The 23,348-nt window shown below is 45.2% G+C and overlaps 2 protein-coding genes across 8 annotated transcripts; both read right to left on the bottom strand.

Moving 5' to 3' along the window:
- Positions 1–359: 359 nt before the first annotated feature.
- On the bottom strand, positions 360–5,178 carry ldb3b (LIM domain binding 3b). 2 transcript variants are annotated; one of them, XM_037277696.1, is made up of 9 exons: positions 4,926–5,178; positions 3,345–3,496; positions 3,204–3,279; positions 2,079–2,101; positions 1,777–1,974; positions 1,617–1,640; positions 1,249–1,418; positions 1,060–1,096; positions 360–927 (listed from the first exon to the last, which is right to left on the bottom strand). In XM_037277696.1, exons 1-9 carry the CDS (start codon positions 5,019–5,021, stop codon positions 831–833), a joined length of 873 nt encoding a protein of 290 aa, XP_037133591.1. In that variant the 5' UTR covers positions 5,022–5,178; the 3' UTR covers positions 360–830. The 2 variants fall into 2 exon arrangements, with proteins under 2 accessions (XP_037133591.1, XP_037133593.1); XM_037277698.1 differs by lacking the exon at positions 1,617–1,640.
- A 1,262-nt stretch (positions 5,179–6,440) lies between these two features.
- On the bottom strand, positions 6,441–21,433 carry LOC119138832 (melanopsin-A-like). 6 transcript variants are annotated; one of them, XR_005101243.1, is made up of 13 exons: positions 21,371–21,433; positions 16,941–17,134; positions 12,994–13,130; positions 12,788–12,921; positions 11,128–11,331; positions 10,318–10,489; positions 10,092–10,253; positions 9,740–9,847; positions 9,500–9,671; positions 9,298–9,402; positions 8,435–8,506; positions 7,613–7,897; positions 6,441–7,578 (listed from the first exon to the last, which is right to left on the bottom strand). XR_005101243.1 is itself a non-coding variant. In XM_037279208.1 (11 exons), the coding sequence occupies exons 1-11, from the start codon at positions 16,369–16,371 to the stop codon at positions 7,700–7,702; spliced, it is 1,578 nt and encodes a 525-aa protein (XP_037135103.1). In that variant the 5' UTR covers positions 16,372–16,774; the 3' UTR covers positions 6,441–7,699. The 6 variants fall into 6 exon arrangements, 1 of the variants encoding a protein (XP_037135103.1); XR_005101241.1 differs by lacking the exons at positions 16,941–17,134; positions 21,371–21,433 and adding exons at positions 16,258–16,409; positions 16,483–16,774; XR_005101242.1 differs by lacking the exons at positions 16,941–17,134; positions 21,371–21,433 and adding exons at positions 16,258–16,386; positions 16,483–16,774.
- Positions 21,434–23,348: the final 1,915 nt, after the last annotated feature.

The following is a 23,348-nucleotide window of genomic DNA, read 5'->3' as shown; positions in this document are numbered from 1 at the left end:
TGTTGACAACCAACTTCAACCTGATTTGGAGAAATAATTCTTCACTCTGCTTCGATGGATTCAAACTTTGGTGACATCTTTCATCATTTTCGTCTTCCGTTCATTCACAAATGGTTAGGAACTATCTTCTCCACCCATGTCATATGCATGTCATTTGGACTTTTACTCACTCACTCCAGACACGGACTCATATTTATGTCCACTGAGTTCCTATTTCTGGAAGTCAAACAAGCTGAAGACGTTTGTGCTGTAATGCATTGTAAAACCACCAGGTGACCCTTTTGCCTCAGGGACACTGTGACACCTATGGAGTTAAGTGGGGTTTTTTCTGTGGGAATAAAAAGCACAACACTCCACAATATTATTGCAAATTATATTCGAGATGTCATTTTAAGGAAATCATTTATGTATTCACATTGACATGAGCGTGCTTTTGAGTGCATTGTTACATAACTGCCTTTGTGCGCATGTCCAAACATCTCGTCACGTTTGCAAATGAGGACTGAACGTATGTGTGTTATTTTTGTACACTTCTCTGGAGCACAGGGGAAACACAATATGCAGATCTCAGCAGCAGACTCATGACACACACACGTACATATATTTACTGTACCTAAGCTATATATACTGTTTGCAGTATATGCGGTATTCAGTCTATCTCTCACACTAAACACTTGCATATTCTACTGGTCTACAAGCGACAAGATCTCACGTTTCTCCAGCGTTGGCTTATTCATTGATTTGCTGTGTGTTTTTTTAGTTGCTCCGTGTCCCTTTCTTTCTTTCTTTCCTTGCTTGCTTGCTTGCTTTCCGGGTCCTCCATGTTGACTTCAGTTCTGTACGTTGAGGATTTGTGCAGACAATCCGTGGTGCCATTTCCTCAGCTTGGCGAAACGAGGACCTCGCATCTCCGACTCAAACTTCTCTCTGTGGGATGTGGCCAGAGGTCATGTTGGAGCGGGGGCAAAACAAGTAAGCGATCGAGTTTGCAAAACAGGTGGTGGTGGTGGGTCGAAATGGGGTGTGGGTAATCCGCCCACTCCTGAAAGTTGGGTTTACCTCGACTTCTGCAGAGCTTCCTCATCTGGATCTTGCACTTTTTGGGCAGACAAGAGGATTCGTTAAGATGGTGCATGAACACGCATTTACACTACACAGATGCAATCATGTGGTTTCAATGAAGTTATCAAGTTGTATTCTTTTTAGGGCAGTCCTTCTCAAATAGTTGCCTAAAGAGTGGCGACTGACTGTATTCGGTTCCAGTGATGTGCGCCAGCATCTTGAAGCTTTTGGACTGCAGGTTGGCGGCGCGGCGAGCCCACTCGGACAAGTCCAGTGAGTTGTCAGTGGGCCTGATGACCGCCTGATACACGGGCGAGGCGCAGTCCACCACTGGGTCCTTCATGGGCAGCACCCCGCTGACACACACACAGACACACACACAAAAAGTATTTGCACTTTGGAGACAAGCAGGTGTAGGAGCAAGCAGCAATGTATGGAGCCGGACAGTGTAGCCCCCCAATGTATAACGCGTCTGCAGGATTTAAAACAAAAAAGCGCAATTATAAAATGTCCCCTTTTAAGTGTTATCATGATGCAGGATGGGTGGTACTCACGCCAGGGAAGATCCCGCCTCCTCACTGAGGTCACGACCAGGCGGCGGCGGGGAGGATGAGGAGCGAGGGAGGGATGAAATGAGCAAGAGCAAAGTGGGCGAAACCACACATAGTGACGACTTCGGCGAGGGGTGGGATGGGGCGGGTATGGCGAGCTCACCCTTCGTGACCTTTGGCCTGCGACTGCCCGGCGATAGCATCCATGATGGCATCCTGCGAGTACATGCTGATGGGCGTGTTGTACTGCGCGTGCACGATGGTGGCCTTGCCGCCGGGGCCGCGCACTTCGATGGGCTTGTGGGTGGACAGGGCCGAGTCTTTCAGGGCGATCGGGTTGAATCTGGGAGTGTACTCCAGGCTGTCCCGCAAAAAGACACGGGGCGCTCGTTACGCAAGTCACCTTTTTACAGCATCACTCGCACTGCACACTTCATGCACAGTTACGCAAGAACGGATACTGACTTTGCAGGTGTGTTGGCGATGACCTACATCATACAAAACACACAAAGGAAGAGAAATTAGAGACACTGGTGACATCATGTGCTCACAACAATGGCACAATGTACGCTGCTAGGAAACTCTCCAATGGCCGTAACCTCCATCATCATCATCATCATTGTCGCCAACACACACATGCAGATGGAACCTCCCCTCTGACAACCCCGAGTGTGAGCGACAAGAGCAAGGGGTTCTCTTTCAGATGACATGGACAGAGAAGGCCATAAATAGCCTGGACGAGCTTCAAATACCTGGACCAACACGTACCACCTGATCCACTTATGTCATGAGTGTACCTATCTCACACACAGTCCGGGACACCCTATCTGCACTCGCAGCAGATAATGTGCGACAGGCTCAGAACATTCCGCCAGCATGTCGGACAGCTGACGCGGTCCAACGAGGCCTCGGCGTCAGGTCCGGCCGGCACATGCCCGTGACACCTGACTTATCGGCGGAGGCTAGGAGGCAAAGACAGCTCAGGATGCAGAGCAACCTTGAAGATGCTTTTGAAGGTTGCCGTGGCAACGGCCAACCCCGAAATGGCAAGCATCATTCATTTCCTGACCCTCTTTTACTAACGCTGCCATACCTTAGCACTGCAGAATAGTTTTCAGAAGTGGCTGACCGTCTGCCACAATTCAAATAAAAGAAAAAAGCCAATCAAAAATGGCCTTCCGCAATCGCATGAGCTTTCGCAACAGATTTCCAGTTATGAATGAATCAAAGCCGAGTATACGTCATCGCTATCTGGCAAACAATGTCAACTGAAATTCTCTAAAATTGCAGAGGGGAACTAGTCAGCCACAATGTTATGTGCCTACACATTTTTTATTTTGCACCAATGAAACTGGTTTTAGTCATTTAGTCATCTCTCAAAGCTCTTAGACTTTTGAAAAATTGTTTGTGAAATTGATGGAACCACTTTATCCATGAGGCCAAATGTGGTTTTATTCCCCCTCATTGTTAAAATTCAAGCAGCCACACTTCAAAAACATATCACAAGAGGGCAGCAAAATGCAACACGAGCTATAAGGCGAATAACGCTGGTTTGTATGCGTCATAAAAATAACAGCAGTGTGTCCGTACCTTCTGGTGGGGGATGACAGGCATGGGGGAGTCCATTCTGGGGGTGGCTATGGGGACGGGTGCAGGACGTCTCGACCTGATCATTCAAAAATACATTTATTATAATTAATATTTTTTTAATAAAGGCGTGTGTTTGCTTACTTCTGCATGCTGAGCACGAGTCTGCTGGTGGCCAACTTGATCTTGTTCTGGGCCTCCAAGTGCGTCAGGCCATCAGTGCTGATGCCGTCGATGGCCGAGATGATGTCACCCTGCGCCAAGCTGCCACCCGACGCCTTGCTGCCGGGCATTATCTGTCAAACAAGTGTGGCAAAGTCAAGAATGCTTTGGGTTTGTGTTTTGATTGACTTGCTGGCCCTTTAAGACACGACTGCTACATACAGCATCAGGTCTAAATTTACAGTCAACTCGTTAAAAAGAGTTAAAAATATGCCAAGCTGTTGATGCCTGCCGACGAGTGACCCGATGCAGAGGCACACACGAGCACGCGCACATGCACGTGCGCGCATCCGCACCTGTCACTGACATTCACTCGTCTGAAGTTTCTGTTTACGTTCCGCAATCTGACTTCCTTCTTGCGTCAACATTTTACATGATCAGCTTAATAATATTGACATTATTATTATTTTTTTCTTAGAATACTTCAATTTCTTTAGTTTTTTGCGTGAAGACTTTTGAGCACTACAGACAAACACAATCTGAGGTGGCTCTAACTATTACAGGTTGGTTTTGAAGCGTTCTATAAATAAAATTGAGTCGAGTTGTAAAATGTCATTGGCCTCAAGTTGGCTAACAAGATGCGAACAAGGCATTCTCTCTCGCTCTCGGCTTTCTTTTCTTAGAAGTTGGCAAAAGCGGGTCTGAAACGGGAGCCGCCTAGGCCGGTCAATGTTGCATCAATGGCGCCTCTTTTTATCTCCATCGAGACGGGAACCCGAAATACCAGACCGGATCAGGGAACAATACACGTGCCGTCATTCGGGGAATTTACATGCAAACTTTTCCACTTATCGAGGAGCCAAAAGGCCCCGGGATAGGTGAGAGCCCCCCCCCGCCCCATGCCCACCTCGCTATTTAAAGGGGAAGCTGTAAATAAACCAAAGTGCCTGCCAAGGACCAAAGACCTCCCCAATACTAAAATAAAAACATTTCAAATGAATCCCGAATGTATGATATTAATCCACAAAGACAAAAATGAAGGACATGTTTACTATAATTAGTAAAATGCGCTTTTCATTTACTTTAATTTATTATAAAAATGTTTTGGTTATCAATGATAACCATGTGGGTCCAACATCGGTTGCCTTCCACATGTGCTTACACAGTTTGGTATCCATAAACTGTGGGGTGCACCCGCATAGAAATGTAAACAGAGCTGAGGTGTAATATTTACTTACGTCACTAATTTTCTCTCCAAGCGATCAACTCTTTTGGGATGGTCTCTAATTCCAATCGGTTTGATTTCATAGCAGTGGATTCTGTTGTTGTCACTATTTGATTCACTGGGTTTATCAATTCCAATTTTTGATTCGACTGGAATCTTTATGATGTGATTCGATTTAAAAAAAAAAAATTGGACTATTTTGAGCTGTGGATTGCAAAATGACAGAACACATCCACAAGCACAGACAAGGGGTCAAAGTGCACAAAATCAGTCCTCCGTTGTCATCTTCCTGCCGTGTTATGTTGTTTTCATCAGTATTCTTCTCACGGCGCTCTTACCCTGGAGATGGTGAGGGGCATGTTGAAGTCCTTCCCGCCCTGCAGCCGGAAGCCCCACGGCGCCGGGCCGTTCAGCGTCACCGTGTACGTGCTCATGTCGGCTTCTGGAAGTGCTCGCTTGCCTGGTTTTTGGGAGTCCTGGCTCTCCTCGTTGGCCCTGCTATCCTGCTGGTGTCGTGTGCAGCACCCCCCGCTTCGGACCTCTGCCGCTGATCCTCACGTCAAGGGCCTGGACGCGCAGTTGCGGGAGGGGGTGGGGGGGCTGCTAGGGGGTGTGTTCAGGCGCTGTCAGGACAAACAAATACACACAAGAAGAGACAGACCACACCCCAACCTCACCTAATATTAATTTTACCATCAAAACAACACAATTGAGTCTTTTTTGGGGGGGTGATTATAATATGGATTTAAATATGAACAATGTGGATGCACTGGTGGCCTTCAGGCTGGCTGCAAGCAACAAGCCTAAGAATAGCAACAAGGGGTACGTGGGGGGGGGGGGGGGGGCCTGTGGCCCCTTAAAAGGCTTGTAACCAGAAGCTCCTGAATGCTTTGGTGCCCAAGCACATGCGGCCAATATAGACCTGCCGTCTTACTGCAACACATTTTATGTAAGCCGCCGACGGCTTGCTTTAACTTTGATCTGCATGATCGCAAGTACAGAAAATAAAAGTCGAAAATGAATACAAAGCACTAAGAGGATTTGGCACGCAGTGGCATCAGAAGATGAAAAGATCAATATGATGTGTGGGTGCCATGTGACCACCTGTGGGGTTAAAAATAACCATAACAATAGGCTGGAAGATCAAATGTGTGTGCGAGGTGGTGACGAGATTGGACTTTGCATTATTGCAGCCCATGTGGATGACGACGGAGTTTGTTCTCTTTAAGGGACTTTAGCATTAAAGAGACACACAACATGTAACGGCAAATAAGAACGAAACAAATATTAATATTAATAGTGATCAATCCCTTGATCAAGATTTTTTTTAATGCGGGTGTTTTGTGTAGTGTCTTACCTGTAGAGGGCGCCACAGTTCCACAGGCAGACTGGAAAGGTTAAGCAGATCACCTGTGTCTCATGTGCAGATGTTTGCTGTGTGCAACTTTGTGTCTTCCACGACGTCATCATCATCGTCGCTTGTCTCAATGGCGGGCACGCTCTCGACACAGACGCACTCACACACGACAACATCAGCATCACGTCTTCTCACACAGTGAAGCAACCAGTTTATTTAGAAAAATAAATAAAAACTACCATCGGAGACATTTTTTTTGTACAAAGAATAAACAAAATGGGGCTTAGCCTTCCGTGATCCTTTACGATATTTACAGTCCCCTCCTCAAGGACTATGGGGACACCAAAACTATAGCTCTCTTGATGTAAACAATGCATGTAGTGTTGAAGCAATAGCCACCGTGTCCCAATATTTTTGTCCATATAGTGCAGACTTGGGCAAAGGATGACGGGCCTAGTGAGTATTTACAGGCACATTAATTTAGCTTCTTTTCTTCTTCCCTGAATGTATTTATAATTTTCTGTAATTTTTAGTTATTCATCTCATAAAATTATTGGTTGATTTATTGTTAACATTCAGAAATGTATAAACACTTTTTTTTGACTTAATTAATTGCAATTGATTCTAAATAATGACCTGAAAAATAAATATACCTGTTGGGCCATCTTCCCTCTCTTGTGCATTTTTTGTTAATGCTATGCATATACGTACTTCCTTCCAGGCTTGAGACAGCAGCCACTGTGCGTAAATTGGGAACTAATGCGGAAAGAGCAAAGAGGTGTGAGCCATTCAAATGCAAATCATAGAAACCTTGCTCTTTCTTGACAGTTGTGAATGTCACTAAAATTGGCGAAAAGCCCACTTGGTGACAATATCTTATGAAGCGGATGTTTTTGTCAGCATTATGAATGAGAGCATTTTTCAAAATTATTTTGGATGCAATAAATCTAGTAAAAAATTCAAAAAATCAGAACACTGTGCTTCCGTGGCATCACAAAGGGGAAAGAGGAGCAATTATATTAATTGTGCATGTACATTGTTTTTTTTGTTTTTTTTTAAAGACTGGATTATTTTTAGTCCTTCTGTTTCTTTCAACTGTGCCAGAAGCGATCATCATGTATGGCTGATGGAATTTTTCACACATGCATCACAGGACATGTACACTCCGTGCACCTGTGCTTGCTCTGGATTTTTTTTCCCCAATTGCTGGTTTATTTATAGGGTCCAACCAACATGGATTTTTTGAGGCAGATGTCAATTCAAATATTTAGTCCTTATGACCAGTTTTTTTTTGTAAGGGGGGGGGGGGGGGTTATCTTAACAATAAACAATAATTTAACAATAAAGAAATAATTTACAGGCAGGACATTTGTCCTTTAGGATTTGCTTAAAAATAGGTAAAACATTTATAATTTTGGTGGGGGAGGTTTGAATGTCATTTTTCTTTTGTGTTGATATGTATAGGAGGAAAAAGGCAAAAATCAGCCCCAAATCTCCCCAAAAATTGGCAGTTTGCAGATTGTAAAAGCGCTAATATCACCCCAATGGGTTGTGGCTGACTTATTTGTAATTGGTCTGTGCAAAAACCTTTTGTGCGCCAACTACATTTAAGTCATCTACTCATCCAGGATGTGCTAGATGAGGCCTCATTTTTGGAACACGAGTGCATGCTGGCGCTTTAAATTAGCACTGCTAACAGTTGGCATACTGCTTGTGGAAAAAAAGGATCACACACGTCTACCCGTCCAATGATGCTCACGCCGTCGCAGAGGGCGCGTCCAGTCGGGCGATGTCCAGCGACGCCTTAGCGACGGGGCTGAAGCCTTTGCTGTGGTTGCCATGGAAACCTGGGGGGCTGTGAAGTATGGACGGGCTGGAAATGGAGGTGACAATGACGGCGGGCGTCGGCTTGTGGATGAGCCGAGGGCCAAATTCGTCCGCTGCTTGGCATAGCTGAGAAACAAAAAAACACCATGAGTATTCCGAAATACGAAAACAATATATATTTTTTTTAAATGTTGTTTACTTCATCTTCTTTTATCTAAAACAAAAAAACCTCTTCAAGTCCTTTCTACATGAGGAATAAAGGGGCTTTTAATTAGACTATTGGGACAAAAGCTTGTGATTTCATTCATTGCAAAGGTCAAAGTCGCCTAGAGGTGCAAAGTAAAATAGCCGCAGGGGGTCCAAAGTTTGGCTGGGGGCCCCTCGCTGAGTGTTAAGAGTTTTGAATTTTGATTTTATCAGCCAGACGCATATTGTCACGGAAATTGAGAATGGTCTGCCTTTTGAGGGAACGAGAAGAAAAGAAATTAGAATGAACTGTACAGTATTTGAAGTACAGGTAAAAAAAAAAAAACAGGACATCACAATACAATGTATATCAAAAGTGGAATCCTTGACAAATGCAAACATCCCCCTATTTTTTTTTCATTTCCAAACTTCAAATCACACTTTTGCAAGAAAAGTTGCGCGTGACTTGACGCTTACACTGGCAGGGAGGTGACTCTTTGGCAGGAAACAGAGGTCCGACATGGAGATGTCCTCCGCTTCCATCACGCTCTGTGCACAGGCAAACAGAATGTTACTCTTCTTTGAAACAAACAAAAAAAAAAGTCTAAAAATAAAAGGAAGTGTCAGAAAGGGGAGTTGCCAGGCGGGATTATCACATGAAAGTGAATGTGCCGAGAGCAGAGATTAGGGAATGCTCTTGAATATTACAGATGGTTGAATATAAGACCCAAAGAAAAATAAATCAAAGGTCAGACAGAAAACATTAAATGTCGCCGTCGCCGTCTTGCTTGGACCAATAAGCGAGCTGGGTGGAAAGGCGTCATCCGACCTGTGGATTAAATCTGAAACTCCCAGATTACTGGATTAGTCTTTGGACCCGGTGTAATGGAGGCCTCGGGGAACCTGGCCCCTCTATGAGTGTGTGTGTGTGCTTTGGGTGAACTAAGATGATTACGTGAAGAGACGGAAATGCTCCATATGGCAGATGGCCCACATTGCAAGAAACATGTGAGGCCCTGACAGGTTGCTGATTAAAACTATAAGCAACCAAAAAATGAATCAAAACAGAAATAAAAAAATCAAGTTAAATGGAATCAACTATGACGCATAGAAAACAAAAGTGTGAGCTGACCTGCAAAGCTTGCAGCCCTGGTTCAAACATGTGATGGTGCTGCAAAGCAATGTGACCTACTTGATGACAAGACCTTTCTGTCTTGAGTCAGCCGCTCTTTTGTCAATTCAGCGTGCTCAATTGGATTCAGGACAGGGGATTGCGTCATATTTCACTTTGATCATCGTCCATCTTGGGAATTCATTGGCTGCCACTTCGAAGCCCTTACCTTTAACCTCTGGCTGGACCGTCGCCCATGTTTGACATCACACGACACCTGAGGGTTGGCAGACGCCCGGAAGGAGCCGTCGTCCTCGATGTCGGATAGGTGGGCCTGAAGGGGAAACGCCACGGCCGATGAGGCGGGACGGAGGCGGAGGGGGCAGGGCTACGACGACGACATACCATAATGAGACACGAGCGACACTCACTGATTCGCTGTCCGACTGCGAGGAGTGGGCGCGCTTGCAGTGGCGGTTGCTCTCCGATTGGCTGGTGAGCGTGGAGCGGCGGGTGGACTGGAAGCTGCTGCTGCCGAAGCGCTCGCGCACGCGCACGCACAGCAGCGCGCGCATGTAGGGCACGTAGCGGCTGAGCGCAGACCTGCCACATTCAGAGGTGATGAAATCAAGCAAATTTGGATGTTAGAGGGAATTATTGTCCTGGCGTACCTGTACTTGGGGTGCGTGATTGCGTAGATGATGGGATTGTGGATGGCCGACGCTTTGGCGATCACTGCCGGGACGGAGGTCATGTACGGGGTCAGCAGGTCTGCGTACCTACAAGGAAAAAGCCCAAAAATGAGGGAGGGTCAGACAGATGTTACCAGGAGGCAGCTGGGTGCTTAGTGTTTGAGCTCGAGTGTTAATCTGCTATAATCTAACTATTACACGCGTGTTGACACAGATGGATTCAGATGTTCCGTGTCACGGGTGGTTATGTTTTTTTTCGAGGGCCACATTTGGGCTGGTATCCAAAAATCAGAAAGCGATGCGCTGTGTTGTGCGTGACACTCGCACCTACCCGGCGAAAGCGGTGAGCGCGGTGCAGGAGTAGGGCGCCCAGGAAATGATGAAGAGCAGAATAACGATCAGCGCGATCTTGGCCATCTTCCACTCGCTCTTCATCTTGCGGAACCTCTTGGCAGTCTCCCTGGAGCCCTCACAGTTGATCTTCTCGAAGGCCCTGCCCGGAGTTTAGCATTTGACCTTTAGCAACTTGCGTTTATCAGAGATGGAATTTTACTGACCGAGTGGTGTGTCGGATGGCCCTGAAGATGCAGCAGTAGCAGAAGATGATGACAAACAGCGGGATGAAGAAGACAAAGGTGAAGAGCAGCATGGTGTAGGAGCGCACGGCCGGCGTGAACGTCATGTAGTCCCACGAACAGGACGTCATGAGACCCTCTGGGACGTAAGCGCCTGGATTGGACAGTACATACAATAAATATACCTACAGAGTCTGACTAAATTCAAATTTGGTTCCTCAAGGCTCTGTCTTTGGTCCTCTTGTTTTCTGTTAGAACTTTTTAGGATTATACAAAAATCATTACTTTGTCCTTTTTTTGAAGAGGTTGTTCTTAATTCGTCATAATAATTTTTCTACAGCACTACACGTGACTGAATTAATATTTGGTGACCCAGAAGTATCCTTTGCTCAAAGGACATTTTTCTTCTTTTCTGCTCGCCATCTCTCAAAACCTGGCCATCTGCATGATTGCCTCTATTACCAGCAATTATGGGAATTATTTCCGAGCATTAATAAACATCCATTACATTGTGCTTGCGTTTACGTGACATTTCCAAAGAAAATGGGGATGGCGCAAAAAGAACAATTTTCACCAACTCAGTGTGTGCGTTGGACAGCCCGTCGTGTTAAGCAACCGCAGGGGGGGGGTAATAACCTGAGACAACAGCGGTGTGAAGTCGGGTAAACCCTCAGGGCGCCATATCATCTAATTGCTTTTGCACTTGACTGACGTGTTGACATCTGTTAAAGGAGGCTAGCACGTCGGCGACGCGCCCACACACACGGACAGACGCGTGAAGTTGATACTCACTCCAGCCGAAGAACGGCGGCAAACTCCAGCCCATGGAGTAGAGCCAGGCCACCGCCACGATGCTCAGCGCTTTCCTGCGAGACATGGAACCCAGCGAGGCCAACGGCCGCGTGATCACCACGTAGCGATCCACCGCGATCACCATCAGCGTCATCATGCTGCAGATGCCGAAAAGGGCGCCGCAGAAGGCGTACAACTCGCAGCCTACGCCGAGACAAAAAAAGAACTGTCAAATGTGATTTACCGTCACAAAACACACGGGACAGGTAATGTACGTCATTAGTCGAGCAAACGATCCAACGTCTCACACGCACAACTTAGTCGCTCAGAAAGACTCGCACAAAAACACACACACAATCTGTCGTCAGGTGCGTATAAAAGTGCATCCGGATGGTGCCTAATGGAAGCCCGACTGTCATATGGGCGCAGAAACGAGCCGTTCGGTCCTGAGGCAGTTTTGTCATGACAACAAAATTTGAATGGATTTGGGTCTCGACAATCATTTGCAAACTTTGCCCCTACGCTAGAAAAAACTAATGGCTGACAATTTCACATCACCCACCTGTCTAGTTTGCTTGCTTCAAATCTAGTTGCAAGTGTAGGATATTAATATTTCAAGGAGCCCACAAAATGTCCAAATTGACACCTTCTTGGGTTTAATCGTGATGGAATTTCCCGTTGATGGGCAAAATCGACTACAGGGGTTGAATTTGGAAAACGGTGAGTGTGCAGAAAGATGCGAGCCAACATGAGGTCCAGATAAATGGTCTTCACAGTCAGCAGTATAAAACGGGAGGCCGGTTTCCAATTTGACGGCCCGTACAAACCGCTCAAAGAAACAAACATTACTTTTATGACCCGCATCTGACATAAAAACAGCAACATAAACCAGAACGAGCCATTACGTCACCCGCCGTAGGGAGAAGTTTGACAGTGGCGGTAAAGTGGACAACAGCGCCACATAAATAGGAGATAAAAATTCATCGTAAAAAAACATTCCGAGCAATGACATTGACAATGACAATTACATTATGGTTACGCTGAATCGGATTCATGGCATTTCCATTCATTCAATAGGTAAAGAGGATTTGAAAAAGTTCCGTTTTGAATTCATTGAAGTCGTATCTCAAGGCAACGCAACAGGAATGTCGTGTGCTGCCAATTCAGAACGAACGGGACAAAAGGAAAAGAAAAAAAATTTAGAGTATGGACATTATTTTCCGGCATGTTGTTTTTTTTTTTTTTTTTTTCAATTTCTTTTCTCATTTTGGCTCACATTGCTTTCTGTTCAAGCCTTTACTTTGCTGAATAAAGTCTTTTGTTTCTTTTTTTCTCTCTCCAGTCTACATTGATGAGGCGGTGTCGGGGATGGCTCGTCTTCATGAAGGTCACGACAACTCCTGAAGGAAAACGCCGCTGCCGACTATCTCTGTTTGATCAGCGGATCCTCTCTATCTGCACTCCCGCTGCGACACCAACACAAACCACACACAACCGCAAGAGACAACACGCACACACGCACTGGAATCAGGAGTCCCGCAGCCGCGTTGCTAGACGTAAGTGATGATGACAGCCCGCAAGACTCCGATGGAATTTTAACAGCGGGCAAAACGACGCAGGCGTGAATCTCAATGTACAGTGCCGTCCATCGGGAGGTTACCTCTCTTGCCGAAGATCCACCTCTTGTACATGCTGCTGACAAAGAAGATGGGCGCCTGCGTCATGCTCATGAAGAAGTCGGTGATGGCCAGGTTGATGATGAAGATGTTGGACGGCGTGCGCAGGCTACGGCTCCTGCCAGCAAATCGGGCCTTTGTCAGTTTGTCGTTCGCAAATTTGAGGAATTCAAGAGGTGTGTGTGTGTACCTGCAGAAAGCGTAAATGACCAGTAAGTTTCCCAGGATGCCCGTGATGCCCACAACGAGGATGACCACCCCGATGGTGTAGTGCGCGTGGTCTGGGACGTCCACCGTTGGAAACGGGTGGCTCGGAGCCACGGCGCCCTGGGCGACACCAAACAACAAAACTTAAGTGACATTACGACGACATCAATCCAAATTACAATCCAAAGGTGCTCATACGGGAGCTCAGCAAAACTGCCCCAACTGTTTAATCGTGACATAAACATCTTCATCGTGGCATATAATTGTGCTCACAAATAGGAGCTACGGTGCCCATTAAGGTTCATTAAACTGCATGTGGCCACTGTTTTCATCACTTGCTAATAAACTACAAACTGTTCTCCAAGGTTAAAGACTCGGTAAAAGGAGTTCAGAAATTTGTTTGAAAACAATTTGTACATGTTTAAAGAGCTTTGTTGAAAACCAGCAAAGACCGAGAATGGCGTATTGGAGTTCTAAAAATTTCACTTAACACAATGACAAAAACAAAATTGTGAAAATATCCAAGTATCAGTACTCATAATTATTTTCACTGTACAGGGATTAAAAAAAAATAAAACATGGCAAAACATCAAAATTAATGAGAAATACAATCACGTAAAATCAATAAAATAAAATTCCAACGAAAAGAACCACATTTTTTTTCAGAAATAAAAACATAAAAATCTAAAACACCAGCAAGTGGCCCATGTTAATGGCAAAAAGAAAATCCACTTTGCTATTATGGACTCCCGTATAAAAAGTGCACACTCAGTGGCTCAATTTCATTAGCGGCAATAATGCAATATGGAGCGTAACGACAAGACAAAAAGGAAGTTGTAATCATAGCGAGAGCCTTGTCTGACTTGACTTGTTGCTATGGCGAAGACTTTTACCATGACATTGCTTGAGCAAAAAGACATATGTAGGCCTCCCTCGCGTTTGCGTGACATTGAAATGTTTGTCGATAAAACACAATTTTGGTCGGGGCGAGCCGTAGCAGGGTGGCTCGCTCGTATGGGAGAAGAGCAGGGTTGCTTTAATTACTGGCAATTGTTCATGGAAATGAGAAAGCGACTCAACAGATGACAATTGCAACGTTCTGCCACTGATACAACAATAGAGAAGATGAGCGCCTGTCCAATACAGGAAAAGTAACAAGGCTCTTGTACTATTGTGTTTCTGCAGGTGGGCATAGTGCATCCGCGCAATCATGCGGCGCGACATATTTTCCCCGCACTGAGTCGGATTGATGCTATAGGTAATTAGACATCCAAGGTCAAGCACTATATGATGCGCACAAAACGAACAAATCGTAGAAACATATCGATGAAAAGAAACAGCGCTCGGCGAAATAATCACTGACCAAATTCATGACATGCTTATTTTTTTATACCCTAAAGCAGATTGTTAGTGCTAAAACGTAGAATTATATATTATATAATGTTGCAGTGGCTTACAATAATATCAAATATGTTTTTTTATGAACACTTAGACCCACTACGCTACTGTAAATCAATGTTGATCATGATTGTGGTACTTGCCAAGTATAATTTTTAGGTCACACTTGGTGTTTGATTAAGAGGCTAAAAGATGGCGGGGGTTACTCAGTTTGTGTAGGACAATTCCAAGTAGCTCAAATGAGCATAAAATGGCTGATTTAAAATAAAATGGCAGACCATGTGTCTTTTCAGCCATGGCTGTTGGAGATTTTGTTTTTTGGTGGGTTTACTCACAAAAGACGTGCCTACCGAATTTCATGCTGCTTAAGGGTGCAGTTTTTTTGTTTTTGCTCTGATACATTTCCACAAGCATGGTTACACCTGCAAAGTCGTAAAATTGGCTATTTGTTTTGACCGCTTTGTTTGCAAAATGGTCCCAAGATAGCCACTTTGAAATATAATAGCAGTTTGGCTTCCACGATGATTTCAACAGTTTTGTTGTCAAACACGTTTTTAGGGAAGTTTAGAAAAAATTTGAGGATGGAAGAAAGGAGATTTAAAAAAAATCTGTAAATGTCTAATGTGCATTTCTACTAATGAGATATTGATTGCGGCTATGCAGCCATATAGTAGCCAAAGCTAACAAGCTACTTGTTAGCTTTGCTTCAGCAATTAATCAAAAGCGGGGCATCGAGTTGGCATTCAAAGAACTGCTTGATTAATGTCTATTTCTGGCCCGCTCCTTGCTTAAGAGGCTTTTTCTTTTTTTAAGAATAAAAGGGTGTGCAATGCTCTGAGAAATTGGTGACCCCCACAAGTTAATTATGTGTCACACGTCATTAATCAAGCCCCTCACACTCACGTTGATGCTTTTTGAGCGGCGACCCAAACGTCATTTGTTTGCGCTCGCACGATGTGAATCATCCAACAGTGCTTGGTCCACAAACCTTCACGAGCATTCCAACGCTGTCTCTTTGAGACACACACACATGCATGTTTTCAATTCCACCCACCGGGGAATGGTAGGGGTGAGCAGAAAAGAAGCAAGAGCCCGCTCACCCTGCCCAACAACAAAAGCTGACCAATCCTCGAGTTGTTGGACCAAAAATGCCATGAAACAGAATAAAAACTGTTGAACCAGGAGCTTCTGAATATTTGGTTCATTTGACAATTTTTTAAATTTTAGATAACATGTGCCGAACTAAATATTTCTCTGAATGAATTAAATTAAATTGCAAACTTTTTTTTTTTTTTCTCAAATTTGAGATACCATCTCTGAATTAATTAAATTTCAGACTTTTGGAGCACAACTTTGCAGCATGACAGCTCTCACTCAAGTGAGTCTATTATGTAGAGCAGTCAGCTTCCCTGACAACAACAAAAAAAAAGAAAGAGGACTTTCCTCCAGGGTGAGGAGGAGGAGGTGATGGGAGGGGGGCATGGGGGGGGTGATTCTTTTTAGAGTCACAAAGCAAAACATCCGCCCTGCTGCTGCTTGAATGCACGCTCTTGTCAGCTTTTCTGTGACACAGCGGCAAAGCGAGTTACGCTGAGTGCAGCGCTGAGGGGTCAGAGAACACGCGTCCTCACAGACTCAAATCCTGAGGGGCTTTTTTTTTTTTCTTTTTTGTCACATGCCAACACCCAGCACAGCTGCTTTGCTTTGCTATAAGAGAAACAAGTCACCGCATCTATTCAAGATGCCTGTGAATGATGTCAGGGGAGGATGGAGGGATTTCGTCATTCATTCATGGATGGGGAAAAGAAAAACTGATCTCATCCATCCAGCGCGCGATTGTTCTACTCACGGCTGTGGAGAGCGGGACCAGCTCCATGAGCCGGTGAGGCGGACTGATGGAGCTCACGTTCCACGGAGGGTCCGGCGTGGGCATGCCGGGTCCGATCGGCAGCCGGGAGTCCATTCCTCCGCTCGCTCACTGCATGCGCGTAAAAGTGCCAGCTGAGAGGACGGGCGACGCGAGCGCTACGCGTTCATAGTGAGCGAGCGGGAGTGGAGTCCAAGTGTGACTTACGTGGGCTGATGTTGGGGGCGGGAAGTGGGTGAGGTCGAGGGGAGGGAGGGGGGGGTGAAGTTGCGCGTCTCACGTGCTCTCTCTTTTTCCTCCGTGCGACATCTAATCACATATTCACAGATTTCTCAGCAGTGTGTCAGTAGGTCTGCTTTCTAGTTTTCATCCTCGGCGGTGATGTCCGCCACACAACATCTCACGCACACACCCGCCAGGGCTGCAGTTATCGAATCATTTGCTACTCAGATATAACTCAATCAAAAAAATGTAGGATTTAGATAAGAAGAAAATAACACATTTCCCTGAACTCTGAGCGTTGCTGAAATTTCATCAACTCTGCTTTTTTTTTTTTTTTTTTAAATGGGAATGTGCCTCGGCCAGGAAAGCGTTGGCGCTCAGGAGATCCAAGATGACATTTAAGCTGCCGGCAGCAGGAAGATAAATTGGGCGGTGTCAAATACCTGGGAGGGATGAGAGAGATGGGAAGCGTGGAACGTCTTCATCACCGCTCAGCCGTTTATCGCATCTGACCTCCACCATCAATCTGGATTCACATCCACAAACGACAACTTAACCCCTTGACCTCGTCATCCACTTTACCGATTACGTAACGCCACGTTCCCCGAGCTGGCCATTTTCAAAAATGGGATTGGACCTAATGGGAGAAAAAGAAACACAACAATATTATTCTTTAAATGAAGTACCACAATAAACAAAATAATTCATCATTTTTGCAAAAACGCAAGAAAAGTTACAAATGCAAACAGATGAATGCAATCGTGACACTTTTACAGGAAAAAAAAAAAGAGCAAAGGCTGCGATCTGTTAACCCACTTTCCCGTTTACATAACGCACGGACTGTTCAATTTGCTTCAATAATACGCAGCTAATGCCACCAAATGCCGACTAATTCTTTGTAATGCGCCCTAACTCGCCGAGCTTGACCGTCGACGCGCCTCTGGAAAGCCACGAGAGGGAAATCGGGATCGGAGTTCAAATTCCCGAGCTGTGGGAAAAACGCTCATACTCCTCACAAGAAAACAACAGGCATGGCGGGCCTCACGCCGGTTAGGAACAAGAACAATCTTTGTGATACGAGCAAGTCTGCTTAAATGCCTCGCCTTTGATTGTATCGTCGGTGACGATCATTCCGATTGCGTGCTAACTGGCAAATCGGTACATGAAACCAAAGTGGACTACGAGATAGTTAAACAGCAAAGAGATTATTATCTTGGCAATTAACCTCTGCCGCCCCGCTGAATAAATTAATCGGCCGAGTAATTGCCCCTCGTTTTTATTAGCGGCCGTTTCCAATTCTGCCCGATGAGGCCGCAAATGATTCTTGGTAGGCAGCGGAAATGACATCACGTATAATATTGGAATTTGATTTTGGTTTGTTTTTCCAAGCCAAAAAATACAAATAGATATTGAAGTTGGAACAAAACAATGGGTCCCTTTCTGACCTATAATTGGGTTATTTATGACCCAACTATTGAAAAACACTGATTGTTTGCGTTTTCTATCGTTGATGGCTGGAACAAATTGAAAACGCTCTACTTTTGGGTTGAATGTATCCAGGAGGTGTCATGTGAACACAGCGAATTAAAGTCAGTACACTTAGCGGTAGCGGCAGCGGCGGCGGGAGCCCGGAGCGGCCACTCAGCTGACTGCCAAGTCACTTTCTTTTACAGTCAAGACAGAATGTTAGCATTGCCGCGTCCTTTCTGCTAATGCGGGCCCGCCGGCTCTCGGGGGGGAATTGGGACATTCCCACAAAGATCTCAAAGATGATGTGAGACTGGCCAATCGCAGCGCGACCTTGTGATACAATTCCCAATTGTGTTGCTTTTCAATCCTGTCAAATGGACTTATTGGAATGATCTCATTTTTACTTTCACCTTCTTTCCATTGCCGGTCATGGGATGCATCCACTGATTGTGTACTTCACACATTAGACATGGCCGATAAAGGAATTACAGATCAATCGGACACTTGTGTTTTTGTTTTTTTCCACGAAAAGTCGTTCGCTGACAAGACACTAAATATAACCGCCTCGTGTCTTGGGTCACCGCAAGTGGAGGTCACATGGAAAGATATTTTTCACAAGCTCTCCCGCTGCAGCTTTGTGCCGCATGAGAGGCCACCGAGACGTGAAAACAAGCAAAGACACTTGTGAACGGCAAGGTGACATGTCAGTGAGCCCCGACTTTCAGACCTGCATGTAAATAAATAACGTGGCTTTGGAGTGGGCTCAATTGTCACATGGTGACAATGAGAAGTTTTGATTGGCTGTCCGTGCATACATAGCTTATGTTGTGGATTATTGGCATGGGCTCAATCCCATATTAGTATTCATTAATTCATTCGTCTGCACTGGTGGTAATCTCTTTAGCCGCGGATCGCCGCTATTCACATCGCCGTGTCACATGTCTCGACGCTTGTTAGCCTTCTCGCGCCTTTTCGCCACCTGGACGCAAGTGTGGCCAACCTGCTGTCCTCCTCCACACAGATGGCATTCATTGTCTTTGATTCATGATTGCGGGTTGATGAGATGATGTGAGCATTTCTGGCTTCACAAGTTTAGTTTGTTGGGGAAGAGTTGGGGGGGGGGGGGTACTGTCATTTATACTTGGACCTTGCAGGTGCCAGGCCAGATAATTGACTTTTGGATATATATATATTGTTGGGGGATTTTTTCAAATTTTATTTTATTTGTAGTATTTTATTGATTATTTTTATTTTATTTCTTATCTGGGAATTTCCATCCATCCCACCTATGATTTGTTGTGTCCATCAAATCGAACCATGTTTACCGATTCAAACTTTTCTTCAATGCTCATTAGAACTCAGGTCACATTCTGCTGTATGTTTTGCATCGCGCAACGACAACTGCATCGCACATGTGCAGGCATGCATGAGGATTTGTTATTTATTTATTAGCGTGATTATAATCCCTCAAGGGGAAATCCATTTTACACCCCGCTGTATGTATTGGGTTACACGCCACGTGCGCACACAAAACGCAGGCGTGCGAGGAGGTGTCGGCGTGACTGCGATGCACAAACATCCTTCAAACGGGGGGGATCGGGGGGGTGTTAGTGCGCTTTGCTTGACAGTAGCCAGAAAGCAGAAAACAGTATTTGCCTTTGTCCGCAGTGGGACTCGAAGCAGGATTCTCTAGCTCTTCGTTTGAATCACAACTACTCGAAAGACGGATCTACAGTGGCGACATTAAGCATTCCCACTGAGTCATCTAACATTCGACGGGTCTTTCCAACCTCAGCGACGTTCGGTGTATCCCTGTTGTCTTTCGAGATGGAGAAAGTGGATTTATAATCAAATGCAAGCGCGAGACAGGAGAAATGCAAATCTAATGCTAATGTAATCTTTGATAAGGATTAATAAGGAAGTGGGTGGGGGAATAAAACATAAGAGACGCAGAAGGCAAGGTAAGGAAGGATGGAAGTTGCTCTTCAAACAAAACATTGTAACCTGACGGGCAGGTTGAGGCCGTGTTGGCATGGTAACCATTTCATTCATACTGCCTTTCGTGACAAACAAGAGCAGACCACTGCTGAGGTTTTGGGTGGCCCGCATATGGGAAACCGGGCGATGGACTGTAGGACATGACATGAGGGCAGAAGAGTTTGAGGGAGGACTGACGTGTGGACAAATCTTCTTCCCTGAGATGTTCAAGCAGAGCAGAGGAATTGAAAGGTTTCTACTTTGTCTTGACAAGCAAGCAATTACTGAAATGACAATACAAGGAAAAGAAAAATTGGCAGACGTGGAATAGAGTGAAGATTGCGTTGCAGGTGTTAAAGAAGCAAAAAAAAAAAAAAAGACCTCGCTCGCTGCAGCTGATAGTTGGAATCAAATGCTTTCAGGACAAAAATTGCTCTGATTGAAGCCCACTTCATAAAATGCAACAGAGATTTTTTTATACAGTAAGCCTGCACATATCTCCATCGTCCATCTTTCTTGGTCAGCAAGTGGAGGACAAGATTTATTCGATAGAAAAATTGATTGAAGGAGGAAAGAAAACCCAGTGCTGGTAGCAGCAGACAGAAACAATTTGAAACGCAGAAAAAAAATACTAACAGTGTTTCATTAATTTCACGATGTATCGGTACAATGTTGGCTAATTGCTCAAATAAATAAACTTTGGAAAATAGTTTTGCCAGTCATATGTTTAGACAGTTCCACACTATTCATGACAATCTTTTTTCTCTCAAGGTTTACCAAAGCTCAATTGGCTTTTGGACACTGAAGACCAAAACGCGTTCGAGCGCGAGTAATCATGTCGGAAATGCAAGAAGTGGGTTGTTATGGTGATGGGACTGGCTTGTTGTTCCATGCTCGCGTTCATTCATCAGAAGAGAAAGCGTCACGCGCCAGCGAGCCCAAAGTTGACATACCAAGGGATGGCGCACAAAAATAGAAGACGCATTTCCCTTGACTTTTTTTTCACATTTTTAACAGGGAAATCACGTCCGAGATTGCGGCAGAGGGACGCCGGGTTAAAAAAAGCTCGGCGGTTTCTATTTAACGCCGCCGTAGTCTCCTCCTCCTCCGATGCTATTTTTAGAGCATGCGAGCGTCTGTCTTGGCCGCACGTGAGAACCCGCGCACGTGCGCTTCCTGTCTTCCCGTGACGGAAGCAAAGAGCGAGACACTGAGGATGCTGCTATGAATGAACGAAAAGGGAGATGGATGCAACCCAGATGAGGCTTTCAAACAAAGATTCGAGTTTGAAAGTTGGGCTCCGAGAGCTAGGTAGTGGTTAGAATTACAGTCTTGGCTACGATGTCTTGGAGCCGAGTTACAGTTTCAGGTGTTTGAAGTTGAGGTTTTAACTTGAAGTTCTACAACGTGTAAGGTGTGCATTTACCTTTCACTAAAGCCCAGCAGACGCCGCGGCAAAATCCTCTCGACATTTCATTAGGTACACTTGCAACGCACAAAAGATATTTTTATCATATTTTGCCAAATATTTGCAACCTTATTTCCATGCTTCACAGAATGAAAACATTTAAAGGCATTAATAAACAAAAGAGTTAAGTAAAGTAAAGAAATAAAATGCATCTTGAGCTGAGTTTCATTTCCCTTGTTATTCATTTTGTCCATTTATTTTAATTATGCAGCAGGGGTCGCCTGGCACCCGGCAAATCACTACATGCACCCCATTACTAAAGTGGCTTTGTTGTGTGTTGGTGACATTATACAAAAACGCATTGAAGCCGCTTAGCAACACCCTGATGACTCATAAGAAATGTCAACTCACTCCAATTAGCAGAAAAAGAAGGGTGACATTACAATGGCAATGCAATCGAGTGACTAACGAGTAAAACAGGTTTGCTGCCATCTAGTGGCACGTATCAAAATACAATTTTGCAATTCCAGTGCGGACAACGTGGTGACAGCCGCTAAACTGTAGCTGTGCTTTGTGGCCACTAGATGGCAGCAAACACGCTGCCAAGACAGAGTTGGCATTTTGTGCAAACAAAAGCAAAAAGAGAGAATTGAGTTTGTTGATGTTGCACTTTCCTAAAAATAAAACTGTTTTGTTACTGTGGAAATTCTGAAGAATATTTCGTTCATTACAAACTTGATTGCAAACAGTTTATCAAGTTGTTTTAATATGTAAAAGTTTGTTTAAACAAAAATAATTTTTGTGTTTTGCATTTTATTCCTTTACAACTAACTGTAACCTTCAAGCCAAGATACAGTACAGTCCCTAATTAAATGTCCAAGCCCCCCCTCTTGTTTGGACAGACTTTGAAAAAGGAGTGTGACCCCATCCCTCCACCCCCCAGCCTGGATCAGCTCCCAAAAGGCTAAAATAACTCACTATTTATGTGTTTTCAACTCGTGATCCGGGCGTGCCATTGTGTTGGATATGTGAATGACATCTTTGTCATCCTCCACAGTGGACGGTTTGATGGTGCCTCCCGGATGGAGGACGGGACCCCTGAAAGATGGGGGGTTGGGGACAACCAACTACGGTTCTATAATTGACATGCTTATTTTGTATCCACACGCAAATTAGCATGATGCGTTAAACAAGGTCTAAAAGAACATGTGGGGTGACAATGGAGGGGGGGGGATTGAAGGGAGGGGGGGGTCATGGCATAACACGCAGACATCAACAAAGATCCTCTCTGTCTCCTTCTTGTTGAAAGTGACAATGTCCCCCACGACAACAGTTGCCTTTAGTGACTTTTTTATTTTTACAACCACTTAAAGGGCGTAAATATGTGTCACTGTGACTACTTGCACAATTAACAAGAAAGAGGTGGGCGGGTCCGAAGCCTTCCACTGTTGTTATCATAACACAAACCACAACTAACTGTCAAATACATGCCAGCCCGCCGAAAAATCAACAAGCAAGTTAATTGTTCAATGTGCTTTTGTGCGTTTGGCAGCTGAGCGACGCAGCTGCACGGCGGCCTCGTCTCTTGGGTGCAAAGCAGGCCTGTAAAAGCTCGAAGCTTTTGCGCTCACCTGATTGAGAAGACTCGCACCCCGGAACAAGCGAGCCAGTGTGCTGGTTCGAGCAGGCCGGGCCGCAGGTGGCTCATAGCGTGCCAGCGCTGATTTGTCCTCGACACAAATGAGGCGTCCCGGCAACGCCGGCGCTACTCTGGGAATGACCGAAGGGAATTAAATGTAAGACTTGTGAAACAGCGATGGCAACAGACACAATATTAGGTACACCTGAACCATTTCACCTCGGGCCTCGGCACGGGCGCTCGGGGTTAGCCCGTTGTTATTTTGAACGAAAAGTTGTGCGTGTCGGGGCACTCGCGGGCATGCGCGGTCCCACTCGGCCGTTCACACGGCCGCTGTTTGCACGGCAAATTATTTCC

Source organism: Syngnathus acus, chromosome 19, assembly GCF_901709675.1.
Source record: "Syngnathus acus chromosome 19, fSynAcu1.2, whole genome shotgun sequence".
NCBI lineage: Eukaryota > Metazoa > Chordata > Actinopteri > Syngnathiformes > Syngnathidae > Syngnathus > Syngnathus acus.
This window is presented reverse-complemented; position numbering and strand designations above follow the sequence as displayed.